This window comes from Papio anubis, chromosome 18, assembly GCF_008728515.1.
Source record: "Papio anubis isolate 15944 chromosome 18, Panubis1.0, whole genome shotgun sequence".
In the NCBI taxonomy this organism is placed as follows: Eukaryota; Metazoa; Chordata; class Mammalia; order Primates; family Cercopithecidae; genus Papio; species Papio anubis.
The window spans coordinates 61,039,582-61,061,393 of NC_044993.1; the positions used below are offsets into that span (position 1 = coordinate 61,039,582).

Below are 21,812 nucleotides of genomic sequence, written 5' to 3' on the forward strand. Positions count from 1 at the left end.
TCATCCTTCTGGGAAATTCCAAGCTCCACAAATCACCTAAAACTCAATTCCTAAAATTGCAACAAATATGCACATAGGTGGGCTTGTACAACACAGGGGAAGGAGGTATGGTTCATGAGCTGTGGACCAGCTAAGTATGTGGAGGTACCTGTGGGGTATCCTGTCCTCCAGGTTACAATAGTGATCTTAAAAGACAGTGTGGAATAAGGAAAAAATACATAAACCCCACCGCCCTCTAGCCAGCCCATGGTGTGTGTCAAGGGTGTCAGTGGTTGGATTCCATTTACCTCAAGGGCTTAGACAAGTCTGTAAACAGGCAGGAGCCATATGGCACCATTCATAGGCACCGAGTAGGGGTTTTACAAAGTAACAGTAGAGTCTTGTCTCATGTAGAGATCTGAGGCCAGAGGGAGCAGCTAAAATCATACTCAGCCAAAATTACCCACAATGGCTGTTTCTCTGGTTCAGCACCAGATGAAGTAACTGGCTTGTGTTTAGGGGCCAAGTTATATGAAAAATGCATATCTTTAAATGCTAGAATCACACTCTGAAGAAGCTCGTGGGAAGTGAGTCTGTCTGAAGCAAAAGCAGACTCATGTCTCCCATCTCACTTTCAGCATATGCTCATTGTGTGGAATGGGGAACAGAAATACTCACATTATTTATGTTACACTCTCTTTCTTCCCCTCCTCCATCCCTTCTCCCATCCCTGAACTGAGATCACAGAGTTGAGTTCACATAACTTAAAGACATTTATGCCTCTCTGTGCTCCTCAGTAAGGTAAGAGAATATGACATTGGACCAACCAACCTGGCTCCTCCTCCAACCATGGAAACCTAGAGAATTATTATAATCAGATCTCAACTGCTCAAGCATCCCCAGTTTCCTAGCAACCCTCAAAAGGCTTTGGGGAAGGGTGGGAACAAGGACTTCCTGTGTAAGGTGGTGGCAGCTGTGTTTGAGATTGCTGGAGAGCTTCCCCAAATTGTCTTAAAGGCCTTTCTCATCCATCATCCCAAGAACCCAACGAAGTACCTGCTAGCAAAGGGACGTCAGGTAGTGCGTCTACTCAAGAACTCCCAGCGACTCCGTTCTAAATTCCTTTACCTGTACTTCCAGGCCTTCCATTCATCAGTCAGCTGCATCATTCCTCACTCTGGAAGGAAGCCCCTCTGCTCAAGTAAGGCTTATTCATTTCCACCTGCCTCAGTAGCCTTCTAAAAACATATTCCCTCCTGGCCCACACGTCCACTCACATCTCCTTCCCCTCAATACATCCTCCATCTCATTTTCTTTCCTTTTCTTTCTTTTTTTTGTTTTTAAGACAGGCTCTTGTTCTGTTTCCCAGGCTGGAGTACAGTGGCACAATCTCTGCTTACTGCAGCCTCAACCTCCCTAGGCTCAAGTAATCCTCCCATCTCAGCCTCCCAAGTAGCTGGGATCACAGGCACGTGCTACTATGCCCAGCTACTTTTTGTATTTTTTGTATAGATGGGGCTTTGCTATGTTGCCCAGGCTGATCTTGAACCCCTGGGCTCAAGTGATCCACCTGCCTCGGCCTCCCAAAGTGCTGGGATTACCGGCATGAGCCCCTGGGCCTGGACTGTCCCTTGTAATTACTCAATTTTCCTTCCCCATGAATGAGTTTCCCATGATCACATATGCCCATTTTTGCTGGAGACATTCGATAGGTTTCATTATTATGCCTAGAGACAAAAAGCAAACACACACCCACAGCTAAGGAGCACCACAGGAGCTAAGGCACAGGGCAAGAAAATAACGCAGGAAATATCATCAGGCAGCATCTAGATGTTGCTAGAATTGTAAGGGATGGAAATGACTTGGACAGATATCAAGACAGACATAAATGCAGAGAAGAGATCGGACATGAGAGGGGGCTTCCTTGGGTCTTTATAGGTTTGCTTGTTTCTCTTTTTGAATACTCATCATCCATTTCCTACTTCTTCTGACCAGCATCTCAATTTTATTGTGGAGACTTTCCTATTCCTCACTACGTGCAGTCTTGGTGAGACTGTCACTCAAAGCCCCTGTCCTTCCCAGCCAGGGGGTGAGCATTTGACTTAATATGGACCAATCAGACTGTCAAGTTTAAGAATCTTAAAGAGAGAATCTTAAAGACACAAAGAGAGACAAAATGGTTGGAATAATTCACATCAGCAGGAGAGCTCAGATAAGACTATGGTTGGAGCTGCCCTGGTTCCTCACATCCCAAACTTGGACCATCAGACGTTCCTTCCGTTCTATGAGCCAATCAATATTCTTCAAAAGATTTCCCTTTTTGCTGAAGTCTGGAGAAGAACGGACTTTTGCTGCTTGTAACCAAAACTTCCTGACACAAACTATTTACCCTAAGTCTTGAAGGATGAGAGAGATGAGGGTACAGAGAGGAGAGGAAAGAAAATCATTGATGGCTTTGGCTTTCACTTCCTTTGGTAGGCAATTTTAAAGGGGCTTGGCTGATAACTTTGAAATGGCCATAGGGCAAACTCGCTATGAATGAAGCCTGCCTGAAAACAGAATGTGCTGCCTTGAGACATAACGAATTTGCCACCATAGAAAGTAATTAAGGAGGACCAGGTAAACATTAATCCAGTAGCTTTCTTCAAAGTCTTCTCTCCAGAATATTATTTCCCCTATATATCAACAGTTGTTACATAAAACGATGGTTAATGGAAATATCAATTTGAAAAACACTGGGATGAACATAAATGTAAATGGCTTTATTGCGTATATTCTAGGAGTCTTTAATTTATTTGGCCAAGGAACTCTAATTTTGAAGAACATTTCAAAGGACTAGTGTTCAATGGAGTATTCACTAGGAGGCATTATTGGATGGTCAGGTCAAGCACTGACACACAACAGAACATGTATAAAACACCTAACATACTGTCTAGCGCATAGCAGTTGCTCCGGAATTCTAGCTATAGTCTATAATCAGTATCTTACTTTGTTCCTTTTTCTGAATAGCATTTCTCTACATTTATTTATATAACCTCATCCCCTCCCTTGCCAGACTTCAGCCCCACTGGACTTCCACAAGCATGGTGAATTTCTTTCCTGTCTCAGGGCCTTTGCACATCCTGCAGGATTTTTTGTTTTTTGTTTTTTGTTTTGCCTAGAATGCCCTATCCCCCCATTCTTCACTGGATTGGTTCTTCCCATCCTTGGATCTCATCTTAGTGATCACTTTCTCAGTGACACCAGCCTTGTTCTTCTTTCTCCCATCACCTTCCTCATTTGCCTCTATACTTATCACTCTCTTAAATGTTTTATTTACTGGCTGTGTAAACAGTCTTCCCCTACAATAACATAGGCTCCTGCAGTCAGAACCCTGGCTTGTTTTTGGTTCATTAACACAGTGCCTAACTAGGTAACACAAGAAAAGGATTTGTTGAATGAATATGTACTATGGAAGTCATTCTCTAGATAAAGGATATGGTACAACATAATATGCCCCATTTTCAATAGCAGATTTGCAAGAAGACAGAACCATTCTTCATGTTTCCCTTTGTTATGTCAACTATGTTTTTTTTAAATCAAAGATATACTATGAAAAGACAATTCTGGGCTGGTCATGGTGGCTCACACCTGTAATCCCAGCACTTTGGGAGGCCAAGCAGGGGCAGATCGCCTGAGGTGAGGAATCAAGACTAGCCTGGCCAACATAGAGAAACTACATCTCTACTAAAAATACAAAAATTAGCCAGGCACAGTGGCATGCGCCTGTAGTCCCAGCTACAGGGACTGAGGCTGAAGCAGGAGAATCACTTGAACCCAGGAGGTAGAGGTTGCAGTGAGCTGAGATCGAGCCACTGCATTCCAGCCTGGGTGACAGAGCAAGACTCCATCTCAAAAAAAAAAAAAAAAAAAAAAAGACAACTCTGGATTGGCATTCCTATAGAAAACTAAAGGAATGCAGTTCTGATATGTAGTTTTATGGTGGTCTGACTCGATGCAGGGAAATAGCTTAGAGAATATAGAAGAATAAAAGGTTATTATATGTTTCAAATTATTCATTCATATATTCATTCATTCATTAAACAAAGATACGCTAATCACCTACTATATATCCCAACACCATATGTTAGGCACTATGTACTTGAGGCCTTCCCAATCCATCAATTTGGTCTACATTCCCTCATTTTATATCATATTTACCTCCCCTCATTTGCAAAATCATAAATCCTTTGAGAGACTTTTATTATATCTGTAGCAGAAATAGGAGAGTAAATATATGGCACACGAGCACCATTCTCCTGTTCTTTTCTCACAGCAGACATGGCTAATCAATCACAGCACTCATGCCCACTGAGCTAGAATATGGCCTCCAAATCATCTTCAACACTCCACTGCAGGCAGCCACGACATGTCATCAGTGACAGCACCCAAAATGAAACCTACTTGCCTACTCTGGATAGAAGAAAGAGCCCAGGCTTCAGAGTCAGACCAAACTGTATTTGAATCCTGACCCTGCTGTATATTTGATGGAAAGTCTGTGTCTTTTACTCTTTAAGATCTAGATGATCCAGGCAGGCACAGTGGCAATCGCAGCACTTTGGGAGGCCAAGAGGTGCAGATCACCTGAGGTCAGGAGTTCTCGAGACCAGCCTGGCCATCAGGCTGAAACTCCATCTATACTAAAAATACAAAAATTAGCCGGGCATGGTGGTGCTCACCTGTAATCCCAGCTACTCAGGAGGCTGAGGCAGGAGAATCTCTTGAACCTGGGAGGCGGAGGTTGCAGTGAGTCCAGATGGCACCACTGCACTCCAGCCTGGGTGACAGAGTAAGACTCAAAAAAAAAAAAAAAAAAAAAATCTAGATAATCCTACCTACTTTGCAGAGTTGTGAAGGAAATTAAATAAGATATATTTGAAATACCTTCATATAGCAAATATCCAATAAATGCTAACTATGAGTGTTATTACTTGTATTTGTCTGTTCTCATGCTGCTAATAAAGACATACCCAAGATTGGGTCATTTATAAACAAAAAGAGGTTTAATGGACTCACAACTCCACATGGCTGGGGAAGCCTCACAATCATGGTGGAAGGTGAAGGAGGAGCAAAGTCACATCTTACATGGTGGCAGGCAAGACAGCATGTGCAGGAGGACTGCGCTTTATTTAAAAACCCATCAGATCTCATGAGACGTACTCACTATCACAAGAACAGCACGAGAAAAACTTGCCCTCCCATGATTAAATCACCTCCCACCAGGTCTCTCCCATGACATGTGGGAATTTTGGGAAGCACAATTCAAGATGAGATTTGGGTGGGGACACAGCCAAACCATATCATTACTTTTACCCTGAGTATGCCTCACACGGTGTTTCACATACAGTAATTGCCTAATAAAAAGGGCAACTTCATTTGACCTAGCAATCCCATGACTGGGTAAATACCCACTTGTATGTTCATCACAGCACTATTCACAATAGCAAAGACATGGAATCAACCTAGGTGCCCAACAAACACAGACTGGATAAAGAAAATGTGGTACCTATACACCATGGAATACTACAGAGTCATAAAAAAAGAATGAAATCATGTCCTTTGTGGCACCATGGATGCAGCTGGAGACCATTATCCTAAGCAAATTAACACAGGAACAGAAAACCAAATACCACATGTTCTCACTTATAAGTGGGATCTAAATACTGGGTAGACATGGACATAAAGATGGGAACAGCAGACACTGGGGACTACTAGAGGGGGAGGGAGGGAGAGCTGGGATACAGGGACTGGAAAACTATCTATTGGGCACTATGCTCACCACCTGGGTGATGGGATCATTTGCACCCCAGACCTTAGCATCACACAATATACCCATGTAACAAACCTGTGCGTGGTCCCCCTGAATCTAAAATGAAAGCTGAAATTATTTTAAAAAGTGAAACAAAATGGGCAACGTCAATAACACACAAAGATCGAAAACCAGGAAAAGGTAAGCAAGAAGAGCCTCCTCCCTCCATCCCCTGTATCCACAACATAGTACCTCCCACTTTCCTCCCATACTTTTACTAAAAGGTATCCTGGGAGCACAGGGGATGCTCACAGCATTCCTGACGGAACATCCAGAGACTGTATCTTTTGTTCTTAAGTGCTTTTCTTAGCTTGACCTGATTTTGCTCCAGGGGTGAGGATTATAAGATCTGGTAGCACATTTGGGGTATTTTTGGATTCAAAGTCAAAGAGTAGGTAAGTGCTTGATTTTAACCACAAATAAGCCAGGGTTTGGGCCTTGCCATTGGATGATTGCCTTATTATAGGATATGAAATTGATCTGTAGAGTTGTTATGGGTTTTTTTCCCTTTGTATCTATCACTTCCTCTCTGTGTGTTTTCAGACTTTCTTTTAAAAATAATAGTTAAATGTGAAACATAACTGTTAGAGATTTAACAGTCTGTTTGGCAATGCACTAAAATCAATATTGTGACCCTAAGCACAGGATTATTAAGGCTACTTTGCATCACCGATGTTAAGGTTTTTTTCATTATTATCCACATCAACACGACATAATCATGTCATAAATATTAAACACACCCAATTCCCTCCTTAGTTTGCTTTCATGCTAATGAAATTGAAAGTCAGCATGGATCAGGACATTAGGAGGCAAACTATGATACAGAGAAGCCGAAAGAAATGAAAAGGAGGGAAATGCTTTTGACAAAAATCAATTGTGATTGAATTGGTGGGCTGAACTTTGAAAGCACTGCCTTTGTGTGACATTTCATAATCGCCAGGTAATGCTGGAATATGTATTCATGAGCTTTTAAATGTATGCAACATCTCTTGACACTCAACTTGGCTTTTGCTAGACTCTGATAACAGCACTGAAGGTTTAGTCCACAAGAAATAAGATCCCAACACATTGACAAAGAAAAAGTAATAGCAGCATTTACTTGATAAAATGTGCTCAGTATTGTATTTTGACAGCATTTATTCCATCTGAAAAAAGTTTATAGAGCACTTCCTGTGTGACCGGCACAGTTCTAGGCACTGGGAATACAGTAGGGAGTAAGAGGAAGGTTCTTGGTCTCCTGGAGCCTAACAATTTGTGGGGAAAATGTGAAAGGAGCAAGTAGACAAGATGAATTTAGGTAGTATATGAACTAAGATGAAAATAAAACAGTGACCTAATAGAGAGGGATGATGAGGAGATCTTTACATGGGCTGGGCTATTTTCTGTAGGGAAGGTCCCCCCAAAAGATAACAGTTTACCCAAGACCTAAACAATAAGGAGCCAGCATTGCAAAGATCTGGGGGAAGCTTGTTGCAGGCAGAGGGAAGAGTGTATGTAAAACCGCTGAAGTGGAAGCAATTCTGGGACATTTAAAACTTGTTTTTTTCCCTTCAACTTTTATTTTAAGTGGAGGGGTACGTGTCCAGGATGTGCAGGGTTTTTTTTACATATATAAACCTGTGCCGTGGTGGTTTGCTGCACAGATTATCCTATCACCTGGGTATTAAGCCCAGCATCCATAGCTATTCTTCCTGATTATCTCCCTCCTCCCAACCCCCAACAGGCCCCAGTGTGTATAGTTTCCCTGTGTCCATGTAGTCTCATCATTCAGCTCCCACTTATAAGTAAGAACATGCGGTGTTTGCTTTCCTGTTCCTGCATTGGTTTGCTGAGGATAATGGCTTCCAGCTCCATCCATGTCCCTGCAAAGGACATGATCTCGTTTATTTTCATAGCTGCATAGTATTCCATGGTATATCTGTGCCACATTTTCTTTATCCAGTCTTTCATTGATGGGCATTTAGATTAATTCTAAGTCTTTGCTATTGTGAATATTGCTGCAATGAACATATGTGTGCATGTATCTTTATAATAGAATGATTTATATTCCTTTGGTGTATACCTAGTAATAAGATTACTGGGTCAAATGGTATTTCTGCTTCTAGATCTTTGAGGACTCACCACACTGTCTCCCACAATAGTTGAACTAATTTACACTCTCACCAACAGTGTAAAATCATTCCTTTTTCTCCACAAGCTCGCCAGTATCTGTTGTTCTTTGACTTAATAGTAGCCATTCTGACTGGTGTGAGATGGTATCTCATTGTGGCTTTGATTTGTATTTCTCTAATGATGAGGGATGTTGCACTTTTTCTGTTTGTTGGCCACATGTATGTCTTCTTTTGAGAAGTACCTGTTCATTAAAACATGTTTTTAAAGAATAGTACCAGTATCTGAACTTAGCCACTTCTAAGCTAATTAGCAGAACCAAAATGTTCATAAGGAACAGTTTTTTTTTTTGATAGGCTTATGCAACTTCTTCGTCAGTTATTATCAAAGAATTGTTTGACTGATGACCTTCTTTGACTTTGATATATGCACTAAATTTTTTAAAAATAATTCCTCTGCAGAATGAGGAGCTTCCTCCATTCCTTGTTGCTATTCAATAAAGGAAAGTAAATACCACATGCTGCCCTTGCACAGCTTCCAATTCATGGGCTGTAAGCAATTCAATATTTTGTTAAAATGTCAAGAATGTCTGAATATTTCAAAGGGCTTCCTTTGGAAAATAGGTGAGGCATCAAAACTAGAGAAGTTCTACACCAATAGCAATGAAGTTTATCCCTTTTGTTCACATCCTCATGTCCGTCTTGGAGAACTGAAAAGCTAACATGTATGTGTGATCAGTAATTGTGTCCCAAATATTCAATGATTATTTTTAAAACAGTATTAACCAGACAAGTTTAATGGTTGTATACCTTCAGTGAAACTCATGCTTTTTCCTGGGCCTCAGTGTCATTATTTTTAAAATGCAAAGAATGGTCTGATTATAAGGCCTATAAAGTCATACACACACACACACATTGCCAACCTCTGTACCCCTAACAAGTTCCAGTGCCCAGTATTTAGTAGGTACTCAATAAATACTCATTCATTAAGAAAAGAACCAAAAATGCAAATCCATGTTCTCATTTCCAACTGATTAGGGGCAAAAAAAATAAGAAGAAGAAAAAATAAGGACAGTGGAATTAGTTTTTCATGAGGCTAACTTCATCTAATTTAAGTGTTGTCTTTTATTTTGAGAACTACTTCTAATCTAAATTGTTTGATGTTAAAATGTCCTTATCTTTTGTGAAATGTTTTTAAGTAGTTTCTTTTTATTTAATTTTCTTTTATGGCAAAATCGAAAAGTCAGCACACTATGCTGGTCTCCAATTCTTCTACTTTTTTTTTTTTTAACTTTTAATCATCTTTGAAACCAGAAGTGTGGTATACCAAAAGCAAGATGGTACCTAAAGCTCCCTCCACCTCCAAAATGTGACAAGATAGACTTTTCTGGCTGGGTGGTTTGAACTGGATAACTCCCTCCATAGTGTGATTCAGCACCGTGGACAGATCTATGGGGTTGTGAACCCATGTCCCTTTGTGGCCAAAGATTTGGCTCTAAATAAGTAAAAAACAGGCAGTCATGGTAGTTCACACCTGTAATCCCAACACTTTGGGAGGCCAATGCAAGAGGATTGCTTGAGCCCAGGAGCTCAAGATCAGCCTAGGCAACATAGCAACACTCTGTCTCTACAAAAAATAATAATAATAAATAAATAATAAAAAATAAATTAGCTGACACGATGGCACGTGCCTGTGGCCCCAGCTACTTGAGAGGCTGAGGTGGGAGGATCACGTGAACCCGGGAGGGTGACACTGCAGTGAGCTGTGATCTCACCACTGCACTCCAGCCTAGGCGGCAGAGCAAGACCCTGTCACTAGATAAATAAATAAGTACAAAACAGCTATGCTTTGAGATTGGCAGTCTTGGTGTGAGCACACAACTCCAGACCTAATACCTAAAGTAATGAGTTTAAGTCTCCATTTAATGAAATATTCACATTATGATTACACTTAGTTTCATTAACTGCATTCTCAGACTAATGTAATGGGATTTCCTTTTCACCTTGTAATTAACTTTATTGAGAATGTTTATTGGGATTTTTCTTTTTGGCAGTTTCGTAAAACCTTATTATAAATTATTTTAATATATGTATTACAGTATTAGTAATGTTACTTAATTTTATATTGGCTGTTATTGTTAAAACAAGAAAAAAATTCAACACTAATCTATTCAAGGAACAGCAGGCTGACTGACAAAAATCTGTATTCAGCTCCTAAGAGCTGATCCTGAAATTTTGGTGCTCCCATGGCCAACCTGGCATTCTTATTTTCCAACCAAAAGCAGTATGATCCTTGCAGAACAAACTCCTCTTCTCCCTGTATACAATTTGTACAAAATTCATCAGACCTGCAAGAAAGATCTATAGTCTAAGACAAATGGTCCTCCCCTCAGTCAAAGGTGGGCAAAATCAGTCCATGAAAGTTTTCTGCTTTTCTTCACTCTGATTCTTAGCAAGTTGATAGGAAGTATTTTTCTTTCAACGCAAAATATCTATTTCTCAGGAAAGGCGGTCCTAGTATCTTTTCCCTCCCTTCTAGCCCGAGTGTTACCAGGCACTATTTATGTTGCTAGGCAGATGTTTTGTGGAGGCCTCCTTCTAGCTCCCTGGCACCCTGAACTTACTCCCACCATGCTAGTTTGCAATTACATGATTACTTTTCCATTTCTCCCACTGTACTATAAGCTCCAAGAAGATATGTCCTATTTATGTCTAATTCATCCTTGTACCTCCAATTCCTGGCATATTGACTGACACATAGCAGGATTTTAATAAATATCAGTTGAATGTTGATTGAATAGAAATATTAATTACAGGAAATCTAAAAATTAACTAAAATCTGAGTCCTCCAGGACAGAAATGGTGACTTTATCTCAGTTGGTCCATTTTCAAAGGTGAGTGTAGTCTAATACTGCAGTTCCCAGCAGGAATCAACAAATAAGGAAAACAAACAGAAAAGGAGGCATAATCTGGTATATATCGCCCAGTATAGGTTCTTTAGAAAGGCATGAGAAAGGTCATAAATAGAGTACAAGGTTTAAAGCCAGGTAGACATAAATTCATGTCCGTGGTTTGAATTACTCAGCAAATATCTCTGTGACCTTGGGCAGGTTACTTAAACTCTCTGAGTCACAGTTTCTTCATCTACAATATGTGAGTGCAATACACATTTCAATTATTTTATGAAGATGTTATGAGAAGCAAACTGTAGGCCAGGCATGGTGGCTCATGCCTGTAATCCCAGCACTCTGGGAGGCCGAAGCAGGTGGATCATCTGAGGTCAAGATTTTGAGACCAGCCTGGCCATCATAGCGAGACCCCATCTCCACTAAAAATAATAATAATACAAAAAAAAATGCATGCATGTGATAAGTGCAGAAAAAAGTAATTCTTTTATTTATTACTCCTTTAAATCCACACTAAGTATCAATGCTATATTAGGTGTGTCCTATCACTTAATCCAGATATTCAAATAGAAGTGCTCTACCAAAAGAAATATGTCCAAGGATAAGCTTTCCCTGGTATGGAAGGAATAGAACTTGGCATCTTTTAAACTAAACCAGACACTGTGTTGAGCACTTAGACTTTCTTTACAAATAGTCCTACAGCTGGTTGGAAGCACTTGGGAAAGGCAATGCAAATCTAATTAGGCTATGCCATGTGGCCAGCATTAGTAGCAATTTTTGAAAAGAGCCCAGGAGACAATTTACACGAAGTGATTTTTTTCCCCTTAAGGGTTCTCTTTCTCTGTTGCTTGTACACACACACACATACACACACACACACACACATAAATACACACATGCAATCTCATTTTCTGGGTGCAAATATAAGACATGCTGGGGGCCATACAGATTCTTACTGGCCTGGTCTGCCAGTGTAAACAAAATAATCAATAATTCCTAACAGAACAAAAGCTCATGTGTTTTAAATGGAAAGAGAAGAAAAGCATAAGACAGGAACAAATGGTGAAGAATAGGACAGCTGCTCCATCCAAGCTATTTCCTTGGGAAGGAATTGACGGTTTCTTCATTTCTCATCTGCATCGAAACATTAGTAATAACAAACACACCCATGCACACACACACACACACACACACGGTGTTATCAACTGGCACGCAGAGTGAAAACATTTTCACTGTGAAGACAACTACACAATGAATTCACGTTGATTTGTATCATTGGCCCCTAATGAACAGCCAACTTTAGCACCAAGTCACTCATTCCACAAACAACATTAGTAACAACCAATATTTATGTGACCAGGCACTGTGCTAAGTTCTTTACATGTGCTCATTAATCCTCACAACAACCCTGTAAGGTAGATATTGTTTTACTCCTTTTATAGAATGGGAAACTGAGGCTCAGAGAATTTGATTAATTTTTCCAAGATTGCACAGTGAACAAGTACACAGCAAATACCCAATCTCGGTTGTCTACCCTTCAAGTCCATGTCCCCGACTTCTTCGCTGCACTCCCTCAAAGCCATGTTCAATGTCAGAGATCCATCTGTACCACTGAATACCATACCTCAAGAGAAAAACCAATTTCTTGATCTAAAACAATCAAACTCATTTCGGGCTACCATGCTGAACCTACAGACATATTTTAGCTAGTCCAGTATAGAGCATCCCCTAACTCTTAGTAAGTACTTAATTTACTAACCCATATGCCAAAACCATTAGAATCATAGATCTTCAGATAGAACAACTAGTCTGCTCAACTGTGAAAAAGAACTAAGTTTCAGGAATAAGAACATTGGTGGCTATGACTTCATAGAAGAGAGTCAAGCCTTCACATGAGTTGGAATTCGTCAAGTTCTCTCAAAACTCAAAATGCTAAGAGTCCTAGAGTTTCACTGGGCTTTTTATCAAGCTTGTGCTAAAGAGTCATTCATGTATTCATTCATTCAATAACTATCTATTGAATATGGCGTATTGTGTAGGCATTGGCAATACAGGGATGAATAAAGCAAATGCATCCCTGCCCACCCCCAAGGAAGATTCAAACAGGCATCTACCTCCCCTTTCCCTCCTCATGCACATCTTTCTTGGAGAACCTGCTCCACTACCATGCTAAGGAATAATCCTAAAATGCACGCCACCCCACTCCACTGATGGAAGCGGGGTCAGACCACTGATCCAGGGAAAGCCACACCATTGACTGGCTGGAAACCATTCATATTCTCTCTCTCTCTGGATAGTTTGGACTAAGAAAAGACACTTTTCCCACTCTACCTCCTGAAGTTCCTGAGACAGTCCTGATCCCTACCCCTCCTGAGACTCAAATATTCACTGTGAGACAAAGCATGTGCAGGCTGTGGAGTCCGAGAGGCCTGGGTTTGAATCCTGGATCCTCCATTTATTAACTATGATGTCACTGACAACTCCTCTAATTTTTTTTTTTTAAGACGGAGTCTCGCTCTGTTGCCCAGTCTGGAGTGCAGTGGTACAATTTGGCTCACTGCAAGCTCCACCTCCCGGGTTCACGCCATTCTCCTGCCTCAGCCTCCCGAGTAGCTGGGACTACAGGTGCCCGCCACCACGCCTGGCTAATTTTTTTGTATTTTTAGTAGAGACAGGGTTTCACCATGTTAGCCAGGATGGTCTCGATCTCTTGACCTCGTGTTCCGCCTGCCTCAGCCTCTCAAACTGCTGGGATTACAGGTGTGAGCCACCGTGCCTGGCCAATCCTTGTAATTTTAATATTAGTAACAGGGCTAGCTGAATACCCCAGATTACCACTTGAAGATTGTCTCTTTTAGATATGTTCTTGAATTGCTTTATTCACCTGATCCTCTGCAGGCACCCACCACCATGCCCAGCTAATTTTCCTCTAATTTTTAATATTTTATTATATATATTTTCAAAAAGGCACAAACATGGAATAGAATAACAAACTCCCATGGATTTGGTCAACCAGCTACAATAACTCTCAATATTTTTCCAACTCTGTTTCATTACCATCTCTCAAAATTTCTTTCTTTCTCTTTTTTTCTTTTTTCTTTTTTTTTTTTTTTTTTTTTGAGACAGAGTCTTGCTCTGTCACACAGGCTGGAGTGCAGTGGCATGACCTCAGCTCACTGCAGCCTCTGCCTCCCAGGTTCAAGTGATTCTCATGCCTTGGCCTCTTGAGTAGCTGGGATTACAGGCATGCACCACCACACCAAGCTAATTTTTGTGTTTTTGTAGGGACAGAGTTTCACCACGTTGGCCAGACTGGTCTCAAACTCATGGCCTCAAGTGATCTGCCACCTTGGCCTCCCAAAGTGCTGGGATTACACGTGTGAGCCAGTGCACCTGGCCCCATCTCCCACAATTTTATATGGAGTATGTATGAAGCAAACCGCAGTCATCATGGTAGATTAGTTCTTTAATTTCCACCAATCTCAATTGTCTCATTCATCAAATGGGAATATTTTCCATAGGCTTTTTTATTCATTGGACAGAAATGTATAGAGCTACTTGGGAGGCTGAGGCAAGAGGATCACCTGAGGTCAGGAGTTCAAGACCAGCCTGGGCAACATAATGAGACCCATTTCTACAAAACTAAAAAATAAAATGTATAGAGCTGCTGCCACGAGTCAGCCCAGTTCCTGGTGGGGCAGGGGCAGTACAGTTGTGACAATACAAAGCATTTTCTCCCCTGCAGCTTACATTGTAGTAGAAGAGGCATAAATAAAATAATGAGTGAGACAACTTCAGAGAGAACAAAATGCTATAAAGAAAATGGGGGCCAGGTGCAGTGGCTCACACCTGTAATCCCAACACTTTGAGAGGCTAAGGTGGGTGGATCACCTGAGGTCAGGAGTTCAACACCAGCCTGGCCAACATGGTGACACCCCATCTCTATTAAAAATACAAAAATCAACCGGGTGTGGTGGCATGCACCTGTAATCCCAGCTACTTAGGAGGCTGAGGCAGGAGAATCGCTTGAATCTGGGAGGCAGAGGTTGCAATGAACCAGGATCGTGCCACTGCACTCCAGCCTGGGTAACAGAGCAAGACTCCATCTCAAAAAGAAAAGAATGGGGAAATGGGAAACAATGGGTGACTTGAGGGACAGAGGTAGACAGTGAAGTCCTCTCTAATAAGGTAGCCATCGGGGTATGAGGTGAAAGAGGAAAGATCAGACACACAGAGGCCTGGAGCAGTGTGCTGTAGGCATGAAGCACAACAGGTACAGAGGCCCTGGGACAGAATAGAACTTGGCTCTTTGAGGGTTGATTGAGAATTAAATGAGCTAATACATTAAAAGCATGTAGCACCTTGCTCAATAAATGTTAGTAGTTAGTAAGGCTGTAAATTGGATGTATATTTTGGAAACAGCTCTCTTTCCTAAAATGCCAATGAATATTTCCATTTACTTAGCATATCTTTCAACAGTTTCCACTCCCAGAGGAAGACTCACCCACACTGCAAACACCTGTACCACAAGAAAAGGCAATAGAGTGTAATGGTTATAATCACAGACCTTGGGACCCTGACTGGCTCAGTTTAAATCCCAGTGTCACCACTAAGTAGCCATATAAACTTTAGACAAGCCACCTAACAGCTCTGAGCCTCAGTTTCCCCATCCTTATGATGGCAAAAACAATAGTGTCAACCTAATAAGGTTTTGAGGAATCCATGTTTTCGAGTTTTATAATGTTATCTGTATAAGTCACTGCTGATACTACACTATCTTACATATTTTTTACTGTTATACATGCCTGGATCTATACTTATCATTTTGCCGGGCCTGGCTAGGAAATATCCCCAGATTTTTTTTTTTTTTTTTATAGAGACAGAGTCTCACTCTGTCACCCAGGCTACAGTACAGTGGTGTGATCATAGCTCACTGCAGCCTTGACCTCCTGGGTTCAGTCTCCCACCTCAGCCTCCCAACTAGCTGGCACTACAGGTGTGAACTACCATGCCCAGTTACTTTTTAAATTATTTTTAGTTTGTAGAGACAGGGTCTCACCTTATTGCCCAGGCTTGTCTCGAACTCCCGACCTCAAACAATCCTCCTGCCTTTGTCTCCTAAAGCACTGAGACTACAGGTCTGAGCCATGCTCAATCTCCCAAATATGTTAAAATACTTGGGAATATTTTCAAAAGTTAAATATAGGACATCCCAAGTGCCTCAGTAAATATGGACTCATAAATGGTCCTAGATATGAGCTATACAGCGTCTTCAGAAACTAAGCCGTAGGTCTGCTTTGGGGTTCCTTGTAAATCTATTTGGTAACTGTCCTAGGAGAGTCAGGGTGTGATTGGCTGGAATAGGAGCCTACTCTTTCTGACGGATTTTGTGTTCTAAAACATCAAGTCATCATTTCTCCCCACTTGCTCAGGTTATGCTGTAAAATAAATCATGTAACATCAGGATTTATTGTATAGCATAACCCGGTTTCAAAGAGGGGTTGTAAGGGTGTGTGGGATATGAAAGTTTTTGTCCTGTGAACATGTACAAGAGCACAGTCAGACCAACAACTGGTTCCATTCCAACACTGACCCAAAGAGAGTAATTTCATGTAGATGTTTTATGGACACTAGGAAAACACATTTCACACTGTGGCAGTAAAGGCTTTGTAATTGCTTCTGCCTTGTTTAGTGTTGTTTTCTGTCTTTACCACATCACTATGCGATACCGCACAACCAAAATTCTACGATCAAAGTGTGCTCTACTAAAGACAACGTGGTATCCTGGATGGGACTCTAGGAAACAGAAAAGGAATATTAGTGAAGAAACTAGCAGAATCCAAACAATGTCTACAGTTTAGCTAAAAGGAATGTACTCATGTTGATTTCTTAGTTTTGACAAAGGTACCTTGGTGATGTCAATTGTTGATGCTGGGGAAAGTGGGTGAGGAGTATATAGAACTCTGTGTACTATCTTTTGTTGTTGTTGTTGTTTGCTGGTACATAGCAGGTGTATATATTTGTAGGGTACATGAGATGCTTGGATACAGTCATGCAATGTGAAATAAGCACATCGGCCGGGCGCGGTGGCTCAAGCCTGTAATCCCAGCACTTTGGGAGGCCGAGATGGGCGGATCACGAGGTCAGGAGATCGAGACCATGCTGGCTAACACAGTGAAACCCCGTCTCTACTAAAAAAATACAAAAAATTAGCCGGGCGAGGTGGCGGGCGCCTGTGGTCCCAGCTACTCGGGAGGCTGAGGCAGGAGAATGGCGTGAACCCGGGAGGCGGAGCTTGCAGTGAGCTGAGATCCGGCCACTGCACTCCAGCCTGGGCGACAGAGCGAGACTCCGTCTCAAAAAAAAAAAAAAAAAAAAAAAAAAGAAATAAGCACATCATGAAGAATGGGGTGTCCATCCCCTCAAGCATCTATTCTTTCAGTTACAAACAATCCAATAAGACTCTTTAAGTTACTTTAAAACTTACAGTTAAGTTACTATTGACTATAGTCACCCTGTTGTGCTATCAAAAAGTAGGTCTTATTCATTTTTCTGGGTACTATCTTTGCAACCTTTCTGCTGTAAGTATTTTTAAAAGTACTCCAAAACAAAAACCGTATTTCTTTTTTTATTATTATTATACTTTAAGTTCTAAGATACATGGGCACAACGTGCAGGTTTGTTACATATGTATACACGTGCCATGTTGGTGTGCTGCACCCATTAACTCGTCATCTACATTAGGTATATCTGCTAATGCTATCCCTCCCCCCTCCCCCTACCCCACGACTTGGAACAAAAACTGTATTTCAAAAAATGTGCTGTGAACACAAATGAGTTGAGAAACATTGATCCAGGCTGTAGCCACGGCCCCTCACTCCCATCTTCCATCCTTAAGAAGACCAAATGGAACCTACATGCAGCCTGCACCCCCAAAGGCGAAGAGGGGTGTCACTGGCAACCAGGAAAGTCGGGGTGGGGGAGGCAGGGTATGTTCATAGCACTTAAGGACAAAATGTGCCTTCAAAAACAAATGATAATTATATAGAAGCCGAGGAGCATTTGCAGAAAATCACCATCTCACAGGAAACTACATCCTGCTAATCAAAGAGGTTGAGGCCCTTTTGATTATCAGACTAAATATTTTTAGGCAATATCACTGAATGCCTGGAAAGAACATGAACAGCATCCGCTGAAGAAAAATCCATCTTTAGATAAAAAGGGAAGTCCAACATATCACAGGAAAAATCAACCCCAGAAAATTAATGTAGAAAGATTGACAAAAATGTTCTCTTTCCTCCCTGTTCGCCTTCACCCAAGTCCCTCTCCACGGCGCTCCTTTTAAACATCCAGATCTCTACACTGGCTATTGATTATCTTACCATTTGACTAAAACTTAAGGGAAAGAATAGAAAGAGACCTAAGGTTAATATTAAGAAAAGAAGAAAGAAATTGATGGAGATTAGTATTCTCTTAAAGCAATGTCGAGTGGGTGATTGAATAGACATGAAAATGACATTTAACTTGAGACTAGTGAATCCCAGTCAAATCTAGCAACTTGGATGTTCAGTGAAGAACAAACTGAAAATAGCATGACGTGCCCTTCTTGGTGTTTCACAGAGAGATGCATCATTCTTTCCAATTTGTGTAATGGAAAATCATTGTAGATCCCGTAATGTCCAGGAAAGGGTTTTATATTAAATGGATGCATTCTGGTTCTGGCACAAAGGGCTGATCTAATTTTCCATTCTTCAGACTGGATACCTTCCCTTCTACTTCGCTATCAATCAAAATGTTCTCTGATGACTGCTTGGTTTCTTAAACCCTTAACTGATTAATATCAGTCATCTCATCCTGTTCTCTCAATGAACTCCTCACATCGTCTGTTCATCTGAACATACAAATGTTTTTCTGTATCTATAATATGTAAGTAGCTCCTGTAAATCAATAAAAAGATAAACAAGGAAATCTATTATTACTGTCAGCTACTGAATTAATGTGTTATATATATTAAGTTTATTAATATAAACCAGTGAAAAGGTCACATGCTTCTTATTTTTGTTATTCAGATATTCCCAACAATGCTAGGAAAGAAGAACTGGATCAACCTGGAAGGATTATAAAAAATTAACATCTGCGGCAGTTCTTGTAAGAATGCAGTGTTTGTAGCATGACCCCTGGAATTCTCCCCTGTAGCTTCCCAGGAATTCTCTAGTCTAGTGTTACCCAGTAGACTAGTACAAGACACTTTCTCCCTTGATGAAAAAGGTCACTGATTACTTAGGCACAAATATAGACCAAATGCAAGAATCATAAATAAACCAAACTGGCCTGGCACAAGAGACTTCCGTCCCTGGACACGCATCTCTGAGCAGTAATCCCTTTTCAGTACAACTTTCAATGAAAACGCTTCCCGCCCACCTGATGGAATGATGAAACTTAAGTGACTTCAGTGAGTTTGTTATTTCATTTGAGTGCTGATTCAAAATCATCCTAGAGATTGGAACTTCAAGGGAAAAATCTGTTAGCAATCACCTTTTATAGCCAAGGACTCGACACCCTTTCAATTTCTCTGCTCTGTGATCATGTTCATTTATATATGATGTTTAGGACCCACGCACACGACTAGGTTCAACTCATTTCCCGGTGCCTACTGAAAGAAAATGTGCTTACTTCCATTAAAGCCAGAAATCAGACACAGCAGTTGCCATGCCAGAATTGATGCCATTTACCATATCTTTGGGGGCTATGGGATTTGGTCATAAAACTTCCATTTGCTGGTGTATTTTTCTCTAAAATGTTGCTATTTCTCATACCATTTTGTGATCCAGTTCACTAATCATGTTAAATTATTTAATATACTTAAACCTAAGACATTCTGCTTGGTGGCCTATTTTTCAACCGTGCAAACATTGACTTTACTAACACATTGCAACAATTTCCAAACCATGAAAAATCATCACTAGGCAGAATCAGAGAATTCACATTGCCTAAGTCAAATTCCACAGGCTTCTTCCGCGACCCATTGAGCATAAGAATTTGCAATCAAACAGTCCAAGACTATGATTCAGCAAATAAAACACCCAGGCAACTCCTAGTGGAGCCTCAGCAAAGACGACCCAGTCTGTAAAAATGTGCAACACTAGAATTGTTTCTGTTTTCAGGAACCTCCAGCCACAACTAAATGCATCCTGTAAATTGTCTGGCTTTTGTTATTTTAAACCAAACCCTCCACATCACTTTAATGTGGGGGTTACTTGAAAACATATAATTACTGGGGTAACCACAGTAGGACATTATTGCCAAAAATTAAACAATCTTAGTTTTTCTCCAGTCTCATAGGTCAGAGCATCAGCTCCATGATGTATATTGTATATACAGACCTTTGAAAGGAAAGAAAATCTTAGGGAGTATACCAAGATCCCCAATCATGCTTTGTGAAAAATACCTATTGAAACACAATAGCAAACACAGTTTTTTTCCCCCTGGCAGAACAATGGAAACGAATTTGCTGCTGTTGAATCATACAGAGGAACCTCAAATTAACAGGACCAAAATTCAATACCCACTCCCTGCACCCCCTACACACAGAATATTTTGTGGATTGTTTTTATGAAATTCTAGCTTTACAAATAATAGACATAATTCTTCTGAACTAGTATTTCATCATTGAAAACAGCATGAAACCTAGAAGTCACAACTGGCCCACCTCAGGTGGCAGACGTATAAGCGAATAGACCATTGGCTAACAGATTGACTAGCTAAAATGAACCAACCCAATAATTCATTGGTTAACTAAGTACTCAACCATGATGAAACAACTAAGAGGTCCACTAATCTAGTTAATAGATCAATCAAGATGAATCAATTGAGCCGTCTACTAGCTAAAAGAACCAGTCATGTGAAACCAACCAAGTGGATGGCCATTTAACAAAGAAAGCAACCAAGTGACATCTGATGATGCCAAATTCAGCTTCATCCAAAAGAGATGAAAGAAAGCTTCTAACCTGCCCACAAAGAGCTCTTAACTAACCCAAGCACACTCCATGAAATCTGGCAATGTGACCACTGCTCAGGTCACCACATGGGACTGGAAATGGTTCGTGCAGCTGTACTTACGAAGATTATTTATGGGGGTTCTCGTGTCCATGTTCTCATAATGCTGGACGTGGACAACGATGTTTAGGTCTCTCTCCATGTGATCAGTGTTGCAGTGGCCCTGTGGCCTCATGACATCCGCAAGGGCCCTGAAAGAAGAAAGAATTTAAATCTGTTCATTCAAAACACAATGATTGGCAGGTGCTATGCGCCAAGTACTGCAGTTGTGAACAAATGGCAAGGCAGGTTACTCCATGGAGCCACCATTCTAGTTAGAGGTGGAGTCAAGAAAAACCTAAGTAAATAAAATCACTGTAATTAGAGGTTACATAGGGACTTTACACAGATTAGTGCACATGCTTCTCACAGCAGCCGTGTAATAACAGGACTATCTACCCCACGGAGTTTTTAAGAGGATTAAATGATGAATACATGTAATGTGTCTGCACTCCATAGATTTAGTTCTCTCTTTATATCTGACACTAGATACAAACCCTTCATGTACAGCAATGGCCCAGTATTAGTAACAGTAGATAACATTTATTATTTGCCATAAGCCAGGCACCGTGCTAATCGCATTACATGTCTTAACTAAACAAAGCAGCACAAAACACATTATGAGGATTATTACTCCTTGCAGATGAGTAAACAAAGGCTCAGAAAAGGTGAATCGACCTGCTCAAGGTCACAGAGCCAGTAACTTGTGGCACAGGAATTTGAGCCTGAGTGTTTTTGGAGTGTGTAGGGGGATGGAGACATAATTCAGTCTATGACAGTGATCTTCATGATTAGATGGAAACTTAGCAAAAAAAACACCTCAGCGTTCACAGATAGAACAGACCAGAGAGCTGCCAAACAGATATCGCACCTAAG

The 21,812-nt window shown here is 40.9% G+C and overlaps 1 protein-coding gene across 2 annotated transcripts in view; it reads right to left on the reverse strand.

Moving 5' to 3' along the window:
• The window catches only part of SHISA9 (shisa family member 9), a 337,726-nt gene that overhangs the window by 301,325 nt on the left and 14,589 nt on the right, over positions 1-21,812 (reverse strand). For both annotated transcript variants that reach the window (XM_021931771.2, XM_003916566.4), the window contains exon 2: positions 20,961-21,088. In XM_021931771.2, the coding sequence (XP_021787463.1) occupies positions 20,961-21,088 (128 nt within the window). The remainder of the gene's footprint in view (positions 1-20,960; positions 21,089-21,812) is intronic.